We start from the raw sequence: 16,887 nt of genomic DNA, 5'->3' as shown, positions 1-16,887 counted from the left end.
GACAGAGATTTTACATCAGGTTTATATTTCGTGACCTTCAGAGATATGCACAAGCTACTACTTTCATCTGTCAGGCTTCTTCTATTATGAGACTTTACAAAATTCATCACTGAGAACAAGATTCACAAGCGTATGTGGATGAAACCAAAACACTGGTCGGATCTAGGAAGGCAGGGAGAGTTAAGGCAGAGGCATAGAAATTGCTCTTCCCCTCTCATCAATCCATGTCTATGGTGTTTAAGATAACTTGTTATGTAAAATTATTGATCTAAGATGCACCTACACTGAATTTATCTGAAAAATAAAAAAGTCAATATTAAGAAAAAAATTGTAAATGGAAGATTATAAGTGAGGGTTTCACGTGCCAGCAAAAGTTACTGGTGTGCCATGGGTTGCCCACCCCTGTGCTAGGGACATGGGTTCAAATCTGCTGACTAGCGTGCTAACCCGAGCGGATTATGTGATCTTTCTGGATCTCAATCTCATTTGTGAAGCAGTGGGTAGTAAGTAAGCCGGCCTGCTCTGCGTTTGTGAGAAGCACCTAGCCTGGTCCATAGGAAATCTAGGAGCCTGCTATCATCATCAGCCTCATATGCGTTACTGATCTAATACCTCTTCACCCTAAAGCTCACACCTTCCAGCTTTTGGGAACCCTCCCAATGCTGGGGAAGGGGGCGGGGCGCTCTTTTCACCCTGGGACCTCTCATGGGATCTCGGCACAGAGCGCCCCCATCAAAGCCATCGTTGCACCCAACAGCGCCTGCGTGCAGGTCACACTCTTTGCGCCTGCGCAGACTCCACTGCCTTGAGTAAGCGTGTCAAGGAAAATCCCCAGCTTCTGGGTAAACAAGTTGCCGCGTGAGACCGCCCGCACGTGTTCTCTACAGCTCCAAGACCGCTCAGCCTATGAAAAAGTTTGGAGGGCGGGGCTAGCATGTGCATCACCGACCCAGGCAGGTTGCTACAGCCAATAGGAACTTCGGAAGTGGTTGTGGGCTCGGCTTTCTGTCAATCAATGCGCGCCGGGTGCGGCCCCTCCCGAACGTGAATTTGTCACTGGATTGGTAAATTGACCAATGAGATGATGATGGCGGCGGGCGGCGCCAATGGTGGCTGAGCGGAGGCCTGGCGAAGGCACGAGGCATTGGGCATGGATCCGCGCCCTTAGGCCAATAAGCTTGAGGGGCGTGGCATCCCAGCGGGTGGGCGGGCCTGGAGGAGCGAGTCCCAGTCTCTGTAGTCCTAGTTGGGAAGAGATTGGATTCGGCGTGCTTGCCAAGCGGTGAGTACTCAGGGTTGGGGGTAGAGGAGCGGTGGTCAGTTTTTCTGGGGTGGTGTGTTCTGTCTGTAGGGGTGTTAATGGAGTGTGTGGGGAGGATCCTGCAAATGCATGATCGCAGCGGTGGGAGCCCTGATGGTTGTGGGGAATAGAGACCAGAACTCAACCTTAGAGAGGCTGGCTGGGGGATCGGGGGAGTCACTGACATCAAATCCTTCACCGCTCTAAGGCACCTGGATCCCAGACTGACTGGGAGGCGGGGCTCGGAAGCCCTCAGCGACATGAGGTTGCTGAGACCCCTGCTCCCAAGGAAATAGAGGGTCGGGATCCCTGAGAGTGGACGGGGACGTTCCAGTGTGTGGCTGCTGTTTGGGTATGTGTCTTAAGCACTTGAAAGAGACAGAGGTTCTGAGGCTGCAGGGACGCCCTGAGAGGGAGGTGGATGGGCTGGAAAGGTTCGACACGGTGATTTGTGTGACCCTGCGCCCGTCACATCAGGGCTCTGAATGTCCTGTGTGTAAAGGGAAGGGGTTAGGCCTGGGAGCCATCCTTGGGAGTAAAGGTGAGGTAGCAACTATTGGATCCTGAGAGGGACGGTGGTTTTGTACAGTTTGACTGTGCACACGTCTTCCTCAGACCCTGGAGATAAAGAGGAACCAACAGGGTGCTCTGGTAACTGTACAAACAACTAGGCCTGTGGTAAAGGGACCTGGGGTAAGGAAGTGTGAGGAAAGGGGTTCCTAGGAAATCACTGGGTCTGGTAGCTGCTAGGATGACCTCAAGGACTTAGTGCGCATGTGAAAACTGGGGCTGTGATGACTTGAAGTGTGTGGGGCATGCAAACTGAATGTCCCAAATGGGAGGAGGGTTTGGATGGGGTCTGTGTTCCAGGCACCAAGCTCAGAATTGGCTAGATCTTTGAGAGGTTCAGGTTCCCCAGTGCTGACTAACCGCTCACAGGTTCCAGAAAGCTAAGAAGCCAGAATCTCAAGCCATTATCAGAGGTCACATTTGAACTCTGGCTCTATTTGTTAAGAGCCTGAGAACATGTTATGAGACAATTTAGTCAAGTTTAGTAACTTATGAGCTTTAGTAGGTCCTTGTGGAATGGTGATAATAATACCCATCTCACAGTGTTATTATGAATATTAAATAATGTATATAGCCCTAACCAGTTTGGCTCAGTGGATAGAGCATTGGCCTGCAGACTCAAGGGTCCCAGGTTCGATTCCGGTCAAGGGCATGTACCTTGGTTGCAGGCACATCCCTAATGGGGGGTGTGCAGGAGGCAGCTGATCGATGTTTCTAACTCTCTATACCTCTCCCTCTCTGTAAAAAATCAATTAAAATATTTTTTAAAAAAGATAATGTATATAAAGTGCTTGACAAAATGTCTGGGTCGTGTTTTAAAAATTATTTAGCTAAAATATGCCTATAGGATGACAAAACAGTGAAAGGGTGAGAGATTTATGTGAATGCTGTGGTTAGGAACTATTCTCATTCTCGAGTTTTTCTGCCAGTTTTGGTGACTCCCTCCCCCTTTCCCTCTTCCTGGTTCTGGTCTTCAGGCACCAGCCCAAAACCCTCTCCCAGGATCCAGGCCCTAGGCTGAGCCACTTGCTTTCCCAGTTTGATTTCTTCATCCTGCTAGACCCATTCTCCTCCCTGCCCCTCCTTCTTTGCTGCCATAGTAACGAGAGAGTCAGGCTCCGTAGGGGGCCTCGCAAAGAGCAAAGGTGCGTGTGTTCTCTCACAGAACCCGGGCCTCCCTGGCTCTTTGTGATCGGGCCAGCAGATGTGTACAGTTTGGGAGAGGGGGAAAGCCAGTGCCAGGAGCTGTAGGAACAAGCCCAGGGGCGGGCGATGCGTGTCTGGGAAAGAGCAGGGGAGGGGGGCCCCTTCTAATCCTCTCTCCAGGAATCCCTGGCTGTGGGACAGGACGGCTGTCGTTGGGTTGTGGGAGGCGCTCGGGCTTGGTGCATGTCCTGGGCCACCAGCCAAAAGAACATGATGTTCCCAAGTGCGCTGGCCGCCGCCCTCTCGGTCTGGCCGCCATCCAAACCGCTGCCTCTCAGCCTCCCTGCCCCACATTCCCCGGCTTCCTCGCCCCGCCCCGTTCCTCCGCTTTGACGTCACCGCTGCCTCCCGCCCCCTCTCCTCCATTGACGGCAGCAGGGCCTGGTTACTGTGGGGACCATGAGCTGGACAACCAGGGCTGTGGGAGCAGGTGAGGTCTGCTGGAGCACGGGGCTCTTTTGTCTATGCAAAAAATAAATATGGAAGTGTAGGTGGGAGAGCAAGGACTGTCTGTGTCAGGAGAGATTGCACCTTTACCCTGAGGAGAGCTGGGGAGGAAGAAAAATGTTTCCAGAGAAGAGATGTCTGAAAATGAGAGAAGGGATGGGGCCACAATTTGTGAGTTGGGGGGTACACTTTCAAGTAGAGAAGACAAAATCCAGGTGCTTCCTGTGTTTTCTTGCTTTGGTTTATCTAGGTTATTTTATATCCTCCCTCCCAGCTTTTCCACAGAGCCTTCCCCCTGGCACCCAATGGGGAACACTGTTGTTAAGGAAAGCGTAGGCCTGTGACAGCGAGGAGAGTGATTATGTCAGCATCAGCTGGGGGCGGGGGCTCTTCACTTGCCACCCGCATCTTCAGGGAGCCCTGAGAGTAACTATACTCATCACAGTCCTGGATGGAGGGATCCTGTGTAACTGCAGCTCTCCTGGCCTAGCCTGGTACTTTATTCCCCAAATCAGGCCTCTGTTCTGTTTTTAGGACTCAGTGTTCTGCTCCTTCTTTTAAAAAAGTTGTAATTTTCAGTCCCTCTCTGGTGCTGAGTCCCTTTCCCCTCCCCCATCATTGTTAACAACAAAACCATGGTTTCTATTGATCACCTGCCATGTGTCAGGTTCTGTCTGTCCTAGGGTCTGGGGAATACAGTGAAGTAGAGAGATGATGTCCTTGGCTTTCTCTTTTCCTCATGGTGGAGCTCTGAAGCCCTTGCCACCAGACGTTTTTCTCTCTAGGGTCCCAGTTGGTCTTTTTTCTCAGGTATCCCTTTTCTTTCCCTGTAACCCTGGGTTTCTAGCCCCCCACTTTTGGGGCAGCCCTAACTGTGGGTGGCTGCATCCTGAGTAAAGAAGCACTAGTCACCATGTAGGCTGCCTAGGCCCTAGAGACCTTTTCTCTGGCCACAGAAGCACCTACCATTGTTTCCCTTCACACCTCCTATTGGCTCTGGCTGCCCACTGTATTGTTTGTATCCTCCTCCACCTCCACCACCACCACCACACTTCCTAATATAATATCTGGATTCTCAATTGCCTTCCTCCTAGCTGTGTAAGGATTTGAAGTGTCAGAGGAAGGAGTTGGGTAAAACAGTTTCATTATAATGACAAGGCTGAGAAAGGGAACCCAGAAGTCAAGCCGAGTTTCTGTTTGTCCCCCTCCTCTCAGGGACCAGCCATCTCATCCAGTTTGATCCTCCTCCCAGGGTCTGCATTCGTTTTCCCCACCCCTAGCAAGGCTAAGGTGTCCGGCAAGGCTGATCAGTTCAGTTAGTGAACGTCTCTTAAATACCTAATGTGGCCTGGGCATGTTCCCGGAAGAGGGGCAGCTGACCTCCCCTTCCTTTCAGTATTCACTGTACAAGGCGTCCCGCGCCCATTGGCTGGTCGGTAACGTCTGGGGCCCTTCAGCTCAGTGCCAGCACCCAGATCCACGTGCACCCGCGTGTGTGACACAGCCCTGACCTCAGTGGGGGCCAGTAGCCAATCAGGTGCCAGGACGAGATCCTCAGCCAATCGGGGGCGGGGCCTGTGGCTCCGCCGGCAGGAGGCCAATGAGGGGCAGTGCCTGGCATTATGCAACCCACCTCCTGGCCCCGCGGAGCTTCCATTCGGCTGCGGGCTGCAACGGCGGCAGGCAGGCGGCTGAAGGACGCTCGCGCGGACAGGTAGGCGTCTCCGTGGCCCCCCCTCCCCCCGGGAGCCGGTTACCAGCTCCAAATCGGATCGCCCCTACTTTCAGCCTGATATGCTGTTTCCGGCCCAGGAGTTCAGACAGCACACCAATAATCCACCTTCCTTTACCGCTGTCCACGCCCTCTCAGCCCCCCTGGGGGCCAGGTGTTGTTCCTTGCAACCCTGCACCGGCTGTCTGTACTCCTGACCCTCTTACCTTACCTTACCTCCCGCTTTGCCCCCCCCTCCCTGCTCCGCTCCCAGCTCTTCCGGTCGCACGCCCGACCCTCAGCAGGCACGACCCCTGCCGTCTTTCTTGTCAATCGGGGGTCCCCGGTTTTGCCGCGGTACCAGGACCCCTTCTGGGTTTCTGTGCTCTCCGCACTCCCCCCTCAACCCCTGGCCCAGCGCCGGCCGTGATGTCAGTCCGTTTCGGCTGGAACATCCCGTTCCCGGTGCTAGTTCTTGCTGTTGGCCACAGCCTTCCCTTTGCTCCTGGCGCTCAGAAAATGCTCGAGGTTTGGGGGTGTGGTTGGACCGGGAGTAGGGGAAGAAATATCCGCTGGCTATGTGCATCCCGTGCTCAGAGCTGTGTGTGTTTGCCTCGGATTGGGGCGGGGGGGCGGGGCGGTAGGTGTCTAGAAAATTCGCGGGCTGAAGTGAAAGGATTCTGGAGTCCCTGACAGTGGCAGGTGCCAGCTTCGGTTTGGGGGGTTGGATGAGGGTGTAGGGGCCAGAGAATGTAAGGCTGAGTGGTCTTGACCAGAATGAGTGGGATCCAGGCGAGTGCCAGGCTGTGGGGAGGGCAGTGGCAGTTGTGTTGTGCCCTGGGGAGCAGGGCCAGCCCGCGGAGTCCCGATAGGCTACATCTCTCAGGGAACTGGGGCTGTACTAGAGGTGGGCGAACCCTGGCCACACTCGCCTGTGTGCCTGTGTGGGAGTAGGTCCATCCCCTGCTTCCGCTGGGAAATGGGGGAGGGTCGCCCTTCCCGCCCTCCTGTGGTCCCTCCAGCAACCGCTGAGCTCAGCTGCTGACGTCGGTTTCCCTGGTGACCGCGGTGGTGGCGGAAGCGCGGTGGTGGGGCGGTACAGGTCTCCGCGCATGTGCAGCGGAGGTGGCACCGCCCACTGATAAAATTAGCCGGGAGACCTAAATATAGGAGGCGACGGGCTCACCGGGTGCCCAAAGTCCTTGGAGTCCTAGGCAGAGTGGGAGCCAGATGGGAATTTGGGGCTGGAAGGTGTCCAGTTTGGCCCACAGCCGGAGTTTTGGTAGACTGCCCAGCCTCTACTTACCCAGGCCACGCTGGCAAGGGTAGTGGGGAAGGCCAAAGAAAGGTCCCTTCCCACCTCCACCCCCCTACCAGGACAAGAAATTGAACTTACCTAACTTCCTACTAGAAGCCCGGGTCCCAGGAGCCTGGGGGCAGGCCCGGGGAGGATCTGAGTGTAGGGGTTACTGTCAAGTTAACAGCCCAGCTTTCTCAGCCCTCCTTTCTGGTCTTCCTCTTCAGGTACTGGCTGTGATCTGTGACCGAACTTCTCAATCCTCAGAGACTTGAGTCTCCCACTTCACTCCCTAGCCAGGCCTCCTGGCCCCTTGTGCATCCGTGGTGGCCTCTCCATCATCGCTGTTTTCCACCTGCCTTCCCCATGGCCCAGACATGAGTAGCCCCCCAGAAGGGGCTGATGGGGGAGGGGACCCCAGGCCAGGAGAATCCATTTGTCCTGGAGGGGCGCCTTCCCCTGGGCCTCCACAGCACAGGTCCTGCCCTGGCCCCAGCTTGGCTGATGACACAGATGCCAACAGCAATGGCTCAAGTGGCAATGAGTCCAACGGGCATGAGTCCAGGGGTGCATCTCAGCGGAGCTCACATAGCTCCTCCTCTGGCAATGGCAAGGACTCAGCCCTGCTGGAGACCACTGAGAGCAGCAAGAGGTATGTATAGATGTGTGTATGGTCTGGGACTGGTCTTGTGAACAGGCTGAGCTAGGAGAAAGGCCCATACTACTAGTCACTTTCTCCTCAACTTGGGCCTATTGCTTTTCCCTTAGCACAAACTCTCAGAGCCCATCCCCACCCAGCAGTTCCGTTGCCTACAGCCTCCTGAGTGCCAGCTCAGAACAGGACAACCCATCTACCAGTGGCTGCAGGTTAGTGGGGTAAGGGCTGGGGAAGAGGCTGGGGGGGTTGGGCCACACTTTGAGGCTAATGTCTATACCCCCTCCCTTCCTCTGGCCCTTGCAGCAGCGAACAATCAGCCCGTGCAAGAACCCAGAAGGAACTCATGACGGCGCTGCGGGAGCTCAAGCTTCGGCTCCCGCCAGAACGCCGGGGCAAGGGCCGCTCGGGGACCCTGGCCACACTGCAGTATGCACTGGCCTGTGTCAAGCAGGTGCAGGGTGAGTGGTGCTTCCTAGGAGGATAGTGGCCAGGTCCCGGGTTACTATGGTGGGGCCATCTCACTGAATGTCCCACTGCCCTCACCTTGTAGCCAACCAGGAGTACTACCAGCAGTGGAGCCTGGAGGAAGGTGAGCCATGTGCCATGGACATGTCCACCTACACTCTGGAGGAGCTGGAGCACATCACGTCTGAGTACACACTTCGCAACCAGGTCAGCTGCAGCCCTGCCTCTCCCTCCTAACTCACCCTCATTCCCACTCCCATGGCTTCTGAATCCGCTCTTGTCTTCACTCTCCTGCCCAGGATACCTTCTCCGTGGCTGTCTCCTTCCTGACAGGCCGAATCGTCTACATTTCGGAGCAGGCAGGTATCCTGCTGCACTGCAAGCAGGACGTGTTCCGGGGTGCCCGCTTCTCAGAGCTCCTGGCTCCCCAGGATGTGGGCGTCTTCTATGGTTCCACGGCCCCATCTCGTCTGCCTACCTGGGGCCTGGGGGCTTCGGCAGGTGAGGTCCCCAGGTGCTTGGGGGACGGATGAGCAGTTGCAGGAAGCTCATTCTGTGAGGAACCAGAAGCCCAAGATTTTCCTTACTGGGTTCTTCCCAGCCCAGGAAGGGTCTGGGGGCCTGTGCTCACCTCTCTCCTGGTCTCTCTCAGGTTCAGGCTTCAAGGACTTCACCCAGGAGAAGTCTGTCTTTTGCCGTATCAGGTAGGTGGGAGCAGACCCCTTCCACCTTCCACACATATTCCTTCTTTACTGTGTGAATCCTGACTTCGAGGTGGAGGGTGGGTGGCCCTTCATTGATAGTCACTAATGCCTTTTTTCTCCCTTGCCAGAGGAGGTCCTGACCGGGACCCAGTGCCGCGGTACCAGCCATTTCGCCTAACCCCATATGTGACCAAAATCCGGGTATCAGAAGGGGCTCCCGCACAGCCATGCTGCCTGCTCATTGCAGAGCGAATCCACTCGGGTTATGAAGGTGGGCAGGCCAGGAGCCCAGCCTGGTGGGGGTGGAAGGGAGGGTACCTTCTCTGGTTTGGGGATGAGGCAGGACATGAGTTTGGGAGGCATGATTCAGCCCCTTGGAATTTTGGAACAGAGAAGGTATAATAAAGATGAGGGTTTGTAGCCTCCTTTAGAGGTAGAGTTGGCTAAGAGCCCCAAACCAGGAGAGGGCACAGCAGTGTGCTTTGTTCTCGTTCATTACTAGTATGGGTCACAGAATGGTCCAGACCATCTTTGTAGGCCAGAAGGCCTAGGGCAGAGCTGTGGGGAGGATTGCCAATCAGCCTGGGCCCCAGGCAGCATGGAGGGCTGAGGACCTGGACCATTTTGGATGAAACCCATTGGCCCACATTTTCTGTGCTCAGCTCCCCGGATACCGCCCGACAAGAGGATCTTCACTACACGGCACACACCCAGCTGCCTCTTTCAGGATGTGGATGAAAGGTGAGGTCCGGACCTGAGGAAAGGCGGGTGGCCAGGGCTGAGGCCAGGGCCAGGCTCATGCCTCCTCCCGTTTCAGGGCTGCCCCCCTGCTGGGCTACCTCCCCCAGGATCTCCTGGGGGCCCCAGTGCTCCTGTTCCTGCATCCTGAGGACCGACCCCTCATGCTGGCCATCCACAAGAAGGGTGAGTCCTCACCCTGCTCTTCCTTCCCGCTGCCTCCAGGGCTTCTTAACAGATGCCAGTCTCGGTGCCTTGCTCTCCTGAGTCTGCAGCGGGGTGGCTTTCACCTTACTCAGCGCCCCTGCCTGCTGACCCTCACCTTATTTCCCTTCAGTCCTGCAGCTGGCTGGCCAGCCCTTTGACCACTCTCCCATTCGTTTCTGCGCACGTAATGGGGAATATGTTACCATGGACAGCAGCTGGGCTGGCTTCGTTCACCCCTGGAGCCGCAAGGTGGCCTTTGTGTTGGGCCGCCACAAAGTCCGCACGTAAGTGGGCCGTGAGCCAGGGCTGGCACTGGGAGGTGAGAGGCTTTGGAGGGGGTAGGGTTTGACTCGCCCTTCCTCATCCCACAGGGCACCCCTGAATGAGGATGTATTCACTCCTCCAGTCCCCAGCCCTGCTCTTTCCCTGGACCCTGATATCCAGGAGCTATCTGAGCAAATCCATCGGCTGCTGTTACAGGTGAGAGCTGAGGAGAGGAGGCTTGGGAGAGGAGGAAGGGGTGGGCTGTACGGCTATAGACACCTAACCTGTTCCTCTCTCTCCCTCAGCCTGTGCACAGCCCCAGTGCCGTGGGGCTCTGTGGAGTCGGCCCTGTGACTTCCCCAGGCCCTCTCTTCAGCCCTGGCTCGTCTAGTGACAGCAACGGGGGTGATGCCGAGGGGCCTGGGCCTCCTGCCCCAGTGAGTGTTCTTTTCCCACTACACCCCTCTAGTCTCCCAGTCCCCTTGCTTTTTGGAATCAGCGTGGCCAATACCAGAGGAGCTCTGCCTCGTTCCCCCTCCTTTCTTCTCCTGCTCTCGTCATGGCCTCCATGCTTCCCCGCTGGTACCTCTTGTTGCACTGTGCCCTGCACCCCTGACACTGGCCAGGCCCGCCTAATGCTGCCCACTGCCTGCTCTGTCCCACAGGTGACCTTCCAGCAGATCTGTAAGGATGTGCATCTGGTGAAGCACCAGGGGCAGCAGCTTTTTATCGAGTCCCGGGCTCGGCCTCCTCTTCCCCGGCCCCGCTTCCCTGGTGAGTTGGTCGGGGTGTGGGTGTGGGTGAGGAATGAGACTGCTGGTCTCCTGACCTTCACCCCAACCCAGAGAAGCTTTATTCTCTTTTTTTTTCTCCTAGGCCCAGCTATAGACACAGTCAAGGCTAAGACCCTTTACTGCCAGTCCCCAGACCCAGAGCTGGAGGCAGACCCTGCTCTAGTGCAGGCCCCACCAGCCATGGCCCCTGAGGAGGCTGAGAGGAAAGAAGCCTCCAGTTGCTCCTACCAGCAGATCAACTGCCTGGACAGCATCCTCAGGTAAGGCTAGTCTGGCACCTACTTCCACGTGGACACTGGTCTTGCCCCACTCTAGGCCCTGCCCCCACGTCCTCTTGTGCATTGCCAGGTACCTGGAGAGCTGCAACATCCCAGGCACCATCAAGCGTAAATGTGCCTCCTCCTCCTCCTCCTGTACCGCCTCCTCGGCCTCTGATGAAGACAAGCAGAGGACAGGTCCAGTCCCTGTGGGGACCAAGAAAGGTAAAGACCAGTGCATGTCCCGCTCCCACTGCCCTGTGCTGGCCTGCTGGCCCTGTGTCTCCCCCCTTCTGCCTGTGGGGCCCCCACCTTGCTCTGCCTGTCCCCCTCCCAGTCTCCAGATCTCCAGATCCTCCCTACCATCCATCCCTCCTCCTCCTCCCTGGGCTTCCTCTCCTGATTGGTGGGGCAAGTGGTGGTAACTGGTGCCATCTCTCTGCACAGATCAATCGGCAGTGCTGTCGGGGGAGGGGGCCACCCCTCGGAAGGAGCCGGTGGTGGGAGGCACCCTGACCCCGCTCACCCTGGCCAATAAGGCGGAGAGCGTGGTGTCCGTCACCAGTCAGTGTAGCTTCAGCTCCACCATCGTCCATGTGGGAGACAAGAAGCCCCCGGAGTCGGGTATGGGCTTGGGCTTGGAGTAAGGGGGAGTACCCAGCTCCCTTTGGTCCCCTAGCTAGAGTTCCCTTCCACCTGCCTTTTCCGCCCCCTCTGCCCTAATGGAGAGAAGGAGGCCTCTGTGTCAGCATGGGGCTGCCGCTCCTTGCCTCCATCCCGCCAGCCTTTGCTGGTTTGTCTTTCCCCCACCCTGCTTCCTCTGTCTTACTGTCAGTTCACAAAGTATGGGGTGGGGGTCATCCCCAGGGTGCTGACCACAGATGGTCAGAAGGCAAGGACTTGAAAAACCCTGAAGGACATTGGCCTGGGAAATGTGGAAGAGAAGCGCAGGGGGTGGGCTTCCCTTCTGAGAGTCGTGGAGGGTGTCATCCTTTGTCCTCCTGGGACAGCTTTGCATAGAGAAGAGGGCCCAGAGCTAGTCCTCAGCGGGGAGGAGGCCAAGAGATACACACAGGGCCCAGGTTCGTGGGCCAGAGGCCAGGGGTTGGCTAAGCTATTGGGCAGGGAAGGTGTGGTGTGATGTTAACTCTTGAGGTGATTCTGATGATCTTTCTCCCATCTCGCCTTCCTCAGACATCGTCATGATGGAGGACCTGCCTGGCCTGGCTCCGTGCCCAGCCCCCAGCCCCACGGTAGTCCCTGACCCAGCCCCAGATGCCTACCGCCCCGTGGGCCTGACCAAGGCCTTGCTGTCTCTGCACACACAGAAGGAGGAGCAGGCCTTCCTCAGCCGCTTCCGGGACCTCGGCCGGCTGCGCGGACTCAATGGCTCCTCCATGGCTCCCTCGGCCCCTGGAGAGCAAGGTAGCCAACCTTTACCTCTCTGAGCTGCCCTCTGCTAGTCTAGGATCAGACTGTTGCGGGGAGGGGATTTTTGAGGGGGATGTTCCTGCTCCAGAGACCCAGGTTGCTGTTGCCCGGGCCCTGGGCCTGCCTAGGGACGGGCCCTTCGCTAGCGTCTCCCCACTAGGCCAGGGAACCAGGCTGCAGCCAGAGGAGGGCAGCCTGGGTGGCTGGCACTGAGCCAGGCGGGCAGAAGTGCTCTGCTTCAGGTAAGTTACTTCAGGTCCAGCCAGGGGACAGGGGCAGAAAGTGTGCCCCCTTAGACGCAGTTGTCACTGATTAAGAGATGTATACAGGCCCTGGCAGTGTGGCTCAGTTGGTTGAATGTTATCCTGTGCATCACAAGGTCGCCAGTTCAATTCCTGATCAGGGCACATGCCCCGGTTGCAGATTTGGTCCCAGTCTGTTGCGTATAGGAGGCAACCAATCAATATTTCTCCCACATCGATGTTTCTCTCTCTCTCAAATCAATAAAAACATATTTTAAAAGAGAGAGAGAGAGATCTATAAAGACTCAGGGCCAAATCTAGGCAAGGAGGCTGGGACCACTCCAGGTGGGGTCAGGCTTCAAGGGGCAGGCGGCAGTCCAGCAGATGCCTGAGGGAGGCCGCCTGTAGGCGGACAAAGGGCTCAGGATCCGGCTTTCCTGCCCATCTCTTCGCTTCATCAAGAGCTAGGCAGAGCATGGCCTTGACTGGCAGAAGGAGCGCCAACACTGGCAGTGCCTGAGGGAGTTTGACGCATGGACTGAAGCCTCCCACCCATTCGTTATGGACCACCCTGCTCCTCCCATCTGCACACCCCCAGCTCAACCCCTCAGCCCCTCATGTACCCTTTCCTTTCCCCGCTCCTTTCTCAATAAACCCCCCTGTCCCTTTCTCCTGTGATTCTTGCCTGGAGGCTCCCACCTCCCCAGAGTCCCCTCTGTTCCGTGCAGGCTGAGAAGCCAAACTCTCTAGGGCCTTAGCCTGCCCTCTCCCTGGTTAGAATGGCAGGGCAGTAAGTGGCAGGGGTGCTAAACCTAGGTTGAGGCCCTTGCTAACCCTGGTCTCTCCCTACAGGCTGCCACCATGGCCGCACACCCCCCAGCCGCCGATACCACTGCCGGTCTAAAGCCAAGCGCTCACGTCACCACCAGATCCCTCGGGTGGAAGCCCCCTGCTATGTGTCCCACCCCTCATCTGTCCCACCCTCTGCCCCCTGGCCCCCACCACCAGCCGCTACTCCCTTCCCAGCTGTGGTACAGCCCTACACCCTCCCAATATTCTCCCCCCGAGGTGGTCCCCAGCCTCTTTCCCCGGCCCCCACATCTGTGTCCCCTGCAGCTTTTCCTGCCCCTCTGGTGACCCCAGTTGTAGCCTTGGTGCTACCTAACTATCTGTTCCCTACGCCATCCAGCTATCCCTATGGGGTACCTCAGACTCCTGCCGAGGGTCCTCCTACCCCTGTGTCCCACTCCCCTTCTCCATCCCTGCCCCCCCTAGCCCCCAGCCCTCCCCACCGCCCAGACTCTCCACTATTCAACTCGCGGTGCAGCTCCCCACTCCAGCTAAATCTGCTGCAGCTTGAGGAGTCCCTCCGTGTTGAGGGGGGTGCTGCTGCAGGGGGCCCTGGGAGCAATGCTGGGCCCCTGCCTCCCAGTGAGGAGACTGCTGAGCCAGAGGCCAGACTGGTGAGCACGGATTCGCCCCGCATCCTCTTGCAGCCCCACACAGCCCTTCTCCCCTTGCTCCTCCTCTACCTTGTGCTGCTGCCTGCCCTCTGCCTGCCTGCACCTCGTCTCCAGAAGGTGGTGTGGCGGGTGGGAGACCCCAGCTGAATTTCTGAATAAGGCAGAAACCAGCTGCCTATCGGTGAGGGGGACAGTCCTGTCTGTCTGACAGGTGGTGCGGACATCCCAGTAACTTCTGAGAGTGCATCTGCCACTTGGAAATGGTTCAGCATCATGTCCCTACTCTTCGCCCGCTCTCTGCTCCCTCATTCTGGTCCCAGTGTCGTGGAGTAGGATCAAAGACCACTTGGGTTGGGTGTGCTCCCCAACCAGTGGAAGCAGTTGAAGGGAAAGCCAGGTGTTGATCCCTTAATTTTTCCCGGTCCCCCCACCAGGTGGAGGTAACTGAGTCCTCCAATCAGGATGCACTTTCGGGCTCCAGTGACCTCCTGGAATTGTTGCTGCAAGAAGACTCTCGCTCGGGCACAGGCTCTGCTGCCTCAGGCTCCTTGGGCTCTGGCTTGGGCTCTGGGTCTGGTTCAGGCTCCAATGAGGGGGGCAGCACCTCAGCCAGCGTCACACGTGAGTGCCCCCCACCAATACCTCCTAAGGTAGAACAGTGACTGGGGGGTTAAGAGTCCAGGCCCCACGTTAGCTGAGCAGCCTGGGCCATGCCCTGCTTAGGTTCCTGAGGCCAGTGGGCTGGATATGTGGCCTTGAGGGAGGAGGGAGGTGGGAGTACCAGCTGGCCTGACCTCGTTGGCTGACACCCTGCTTTACAGGAAGCAGTCAGAGTAGCCACACAAGCAAGTACTTCGGCAGCATCGACTCTTCTGAAGCTGAGGCTGGGGCTGCCCAGGCCAAGGCTGAGCCCGGGGACCAGGTCATTAAGTACGTGCTCCAGGATCCCATCTGGCTGCTCATGGCCAATGCTGACCAGCGTGTCATGATGACCTACCAGGTGCCCTCCAGGTGAGGAGTTTGAGGCCTCCTTGGCATCCTTCCAAAGAAGTGGGGAGGCTGGCCCAGCCTCACTTCCCAGCTAACTTGGGGTTTTCTTTTCTGGGGCTGGCTCTCCTCTGTGGCTCTCTGTCCCATCCCCTGCCTGTTGGAGCCTCTTATTAGTTTCTCCCAGGCTGAGGGCAGCTCTCCTGGTCTCGCAAGCCCTGAACTCCTCAGGGGAGGAGCATGAGGCAGTGGGTGGGGAGTTGTGGTAGAGGAAGAATGCCAGCCTCATGGGCCCTGCTTCCACCTCCCAGCTTTTACCTTCTGAACCCCTTCCCTGGGCAGGGACATGGCCTCTGTGCTGAAGCAGGACCGGGAGCGGCTCCGGGCCATGCAAAAGCAGCAGCCTCGGTTTTCAGAGGACCAGCGGAGGGAACTGGGTGCCGTGCACTCCTGGGTCCGGAAGGGCCAGCTGCCTCGGGTCCTTGATGTGATGGTGAGAGGAGTCTGGGGTAGGAGGGAGAAGAAAGAATTGAACTCAGGTCAAGAGGATAGAGGCTAAGGGCTGATTCTCTTTACTGTCATTGGATTCTTCTAAAGGATCTTAATTTTACTGAGTTTGCTGCTAGGTTATATAGTATTAAATCGCATGAGTTTTTGTAGTCATGCTACTGAACATTGTGACTCTCCCATAGTGAGGTCTGGATACAGGGTACAGTGGATTTTCCAGTCTTGGCCCACATGCATCTATGTGGACTAGTGTTTTCTCGGAGTACATTTTGGGAAGTACTCAGGGAGCTGGGGTAGTGGGTCATCAGTGGGAGAACCATGCCTGACTCACCCCCTCTTTCCCTCCAAGGCCTGTGTGGACTGCGCTAGTAGCACCCAAAACCTTGGCCACCCTCAAGACCCACTCTTCTCAGGACTGGATGGATTGGGGCTGGAGCCCATGGAGGAGGGTGGAGGCGAAGGTGGTGGTGGCAGTTGTGAGGATGAGGGCAGAGATGAGGCCCAGGCCCAAGCTGGGGCTGGGGTCTCAAGCTCCCAGGACCTGGCCATGGAGGAGGAGGAACAAGGTGAGAGCTCATCCAGTCCAGCCTTACCTGCCACAGAAAATGGCACCAGCTAAACTACATCTGGAGGCCACCGCTAGGAGGACCTGAGAAGCTTCTTCCACATCCAACTGTCAGAACTCAGACGTGGCTGGACCAACCAATAGCAAACTGTCCCAGCTTCTCCCGCTGTGGGGGCTGGACCCCCGTCACCATCCGCCCAGGATCCAGGGGCTGCCTCTGGCCTCGAGGGAACAAAGGGTGGAACTCTCCAGAGAAGCCTCAGCTCCCACCCCTGTTGGGTCCTTTCTTCCCTGGACAGGGTTGCTGACAGGCTGCCGACGTGGCCTCTCCAAGTCCCAGCTGAACCCTAGTCTTGGGAACCAAGGGTGGGGGCTGCACTTATTTATTGGGGGAGGCATCCTCTCCTACCTCTTCCCCAGGTGGGAGAAGGAGGGCCCCAGGCTCGAGCAGGAGCCAGTGGTCCAAACCTCTAGCTGCTCCAGGGTGGGGGAGGGTGGGGGACCATGGGGTCCCTGGTGCTGCCCCTCAGGGTGGGGGAGGTTGGTGGACCATGGAGTCCCTGGTGCTGCCCCTCAGGTGGGACCCAGGCGTTCTCAGCTGTACCCTCTACCTATGACATTTGTGTTTTTGATATTGTGTCTGTTACTATTTTTAATACAAAAAATAAAAATAAGACCCAGGGCTTTGTGGAATAAAGGTTGGGGTTGGGTAAGAGGAGGTCTTTGTGAGGAGGTGTGGCCCTGCTCCCAGGAAGGTTGTAGAGAGAGTGAGCAATTCCTGTCCCTCTTCTCCCACACCCTTTCCCGCTGAAGGGCTGTGCTGAGCCTGCTAAATCCCCACCTAATTCAGACCCTGCTCTCACCGCCAGCATTACCTCGGCTGCCTTTGTCCTCGGAAGGAGACATGAGAAGCAACCTGTGGCTGGGGGCTTGGGCAAGCACCGCTGGGGGTCAGCCCCTGAGACGGGGAAACTCAACCTGCTGGTGTCCGGAAGCAGTTGAGGATTCTGACTTTTGTCACCACACAGGAGAAGGCCTGAAGGTGTTAGGTGGCTAAGGGAGGAGGAGTCACGA

General features: G+C 57.1%; 1 protein-coding gene across 6 annotated transcripts; it reads left to right on the top strand.

Moving 5' to 3' along the window:
• Positions 1-1,187: 1,187 nt before the first annotated feature.
• PER1 (period circadian clock 1) lies at positions 1,188-16,495 on the top strand. 6 transcript variants are annotated; one of them, XM_014549871.1, is made up of 24 exons: positions 1,248-1,282; positions 1,509-1,652; positions 6,759-7,183; positions 7,300-7,398; positions 7,493-7,647; positions 7,740-7,861; positions 7,954-8,155; positions 8,307-8,358; positions 8,487-8,629; positions 9,021-9,099; positions 9,176-9,282; positions 9,434-9,587; positions 9,675-9,783; positions 9,873-10,004; positions 10,233-10,341; positions 10,444-10,621; positions 10,710-10,843; positions 11,066-11,242; positions 11,813-12,043; positions 13,144-13,754; positions 14,189-14,375; positions 14,576-14,765; positions 15,084-15,234; positions 15,598-16,495. In XM_014549871.1, the coding sequence occupies exons 3-24, from the start codon at positions 6,909-6,911 to the stop codon at positions 15,865-15,867; spliced, it is 3,867 nt and encodes a 1,288-aa protein (XP_014405357.1). In that variant the 5' UTR covers positions 1,248-1,282; positions 1,509-1,652; positions 6,759-6,908; the 3' UTR covers positions 15,868-16,495. The 6 variants fall into 6 exon arrangements, with proteins under 6 accessions (XP_005878846.1, XP_014405357.1, XP_014405358.1 ...); XM_005878784.2 differs by lacking the exon at positions 1,509-1,652 and having other exon boundaries at positions 1,188-1,282; XM_014549872.1 differs by lacking the exons at positions 1,248-1,282; positions 1,509-1,652 and adding an exon at positions 3,480-5,237 and having other exon boundaries at positions 10,450-10,621.
• The last annotated feature ends 392 nt before the right edge of the window (positions 16,496-16,887 follow it).

The sequence above is a fragment of the Myotis brandtii genome, unplaced genomic scaffold, assembly GCF_000412655.1.
Source record: "Myotis brandtii unplaced genomic scaffold, ASM41265v1 scaffold573, whole genome shotgun sequence".
NCBI classification, from domain to species: domain Eukaryota; kingdom Metazoa; phylum Chordata; class Mammalia; order Chiroptera; family Vespertilionidae; genus Myotis; species Myotis brandtii.
This window is presented reverse-complemented; position numbering and strand designations above follow the sequence as displayed.

Excerpts from the sequence above, each read along its gene's own strand:
- PER1 (XM_005878784.2), top strand. The coding sequence starts at position 6,909 with ATGAGTAGCCCCCCAGAAGGGGCTGATGGGGGAGGGGACCCCAGGCCA. Across the intron at positions 10,005-10,232 it reads GGCCTGGGCCTCCTGCCCCA|GTGACCTTCCAGCAGATCTG; the intron begins GTGAGTGTTCTT and ends TCTGTCCCACAG. Across the intron at positions 10,844-11,065 it reads CCCTGTGGGGACCAAGAAAG|ATCAATCGGCAGTGCTGTCG; the intron begins GTAAAGACCAGT and ends CTCTCTGCACAG.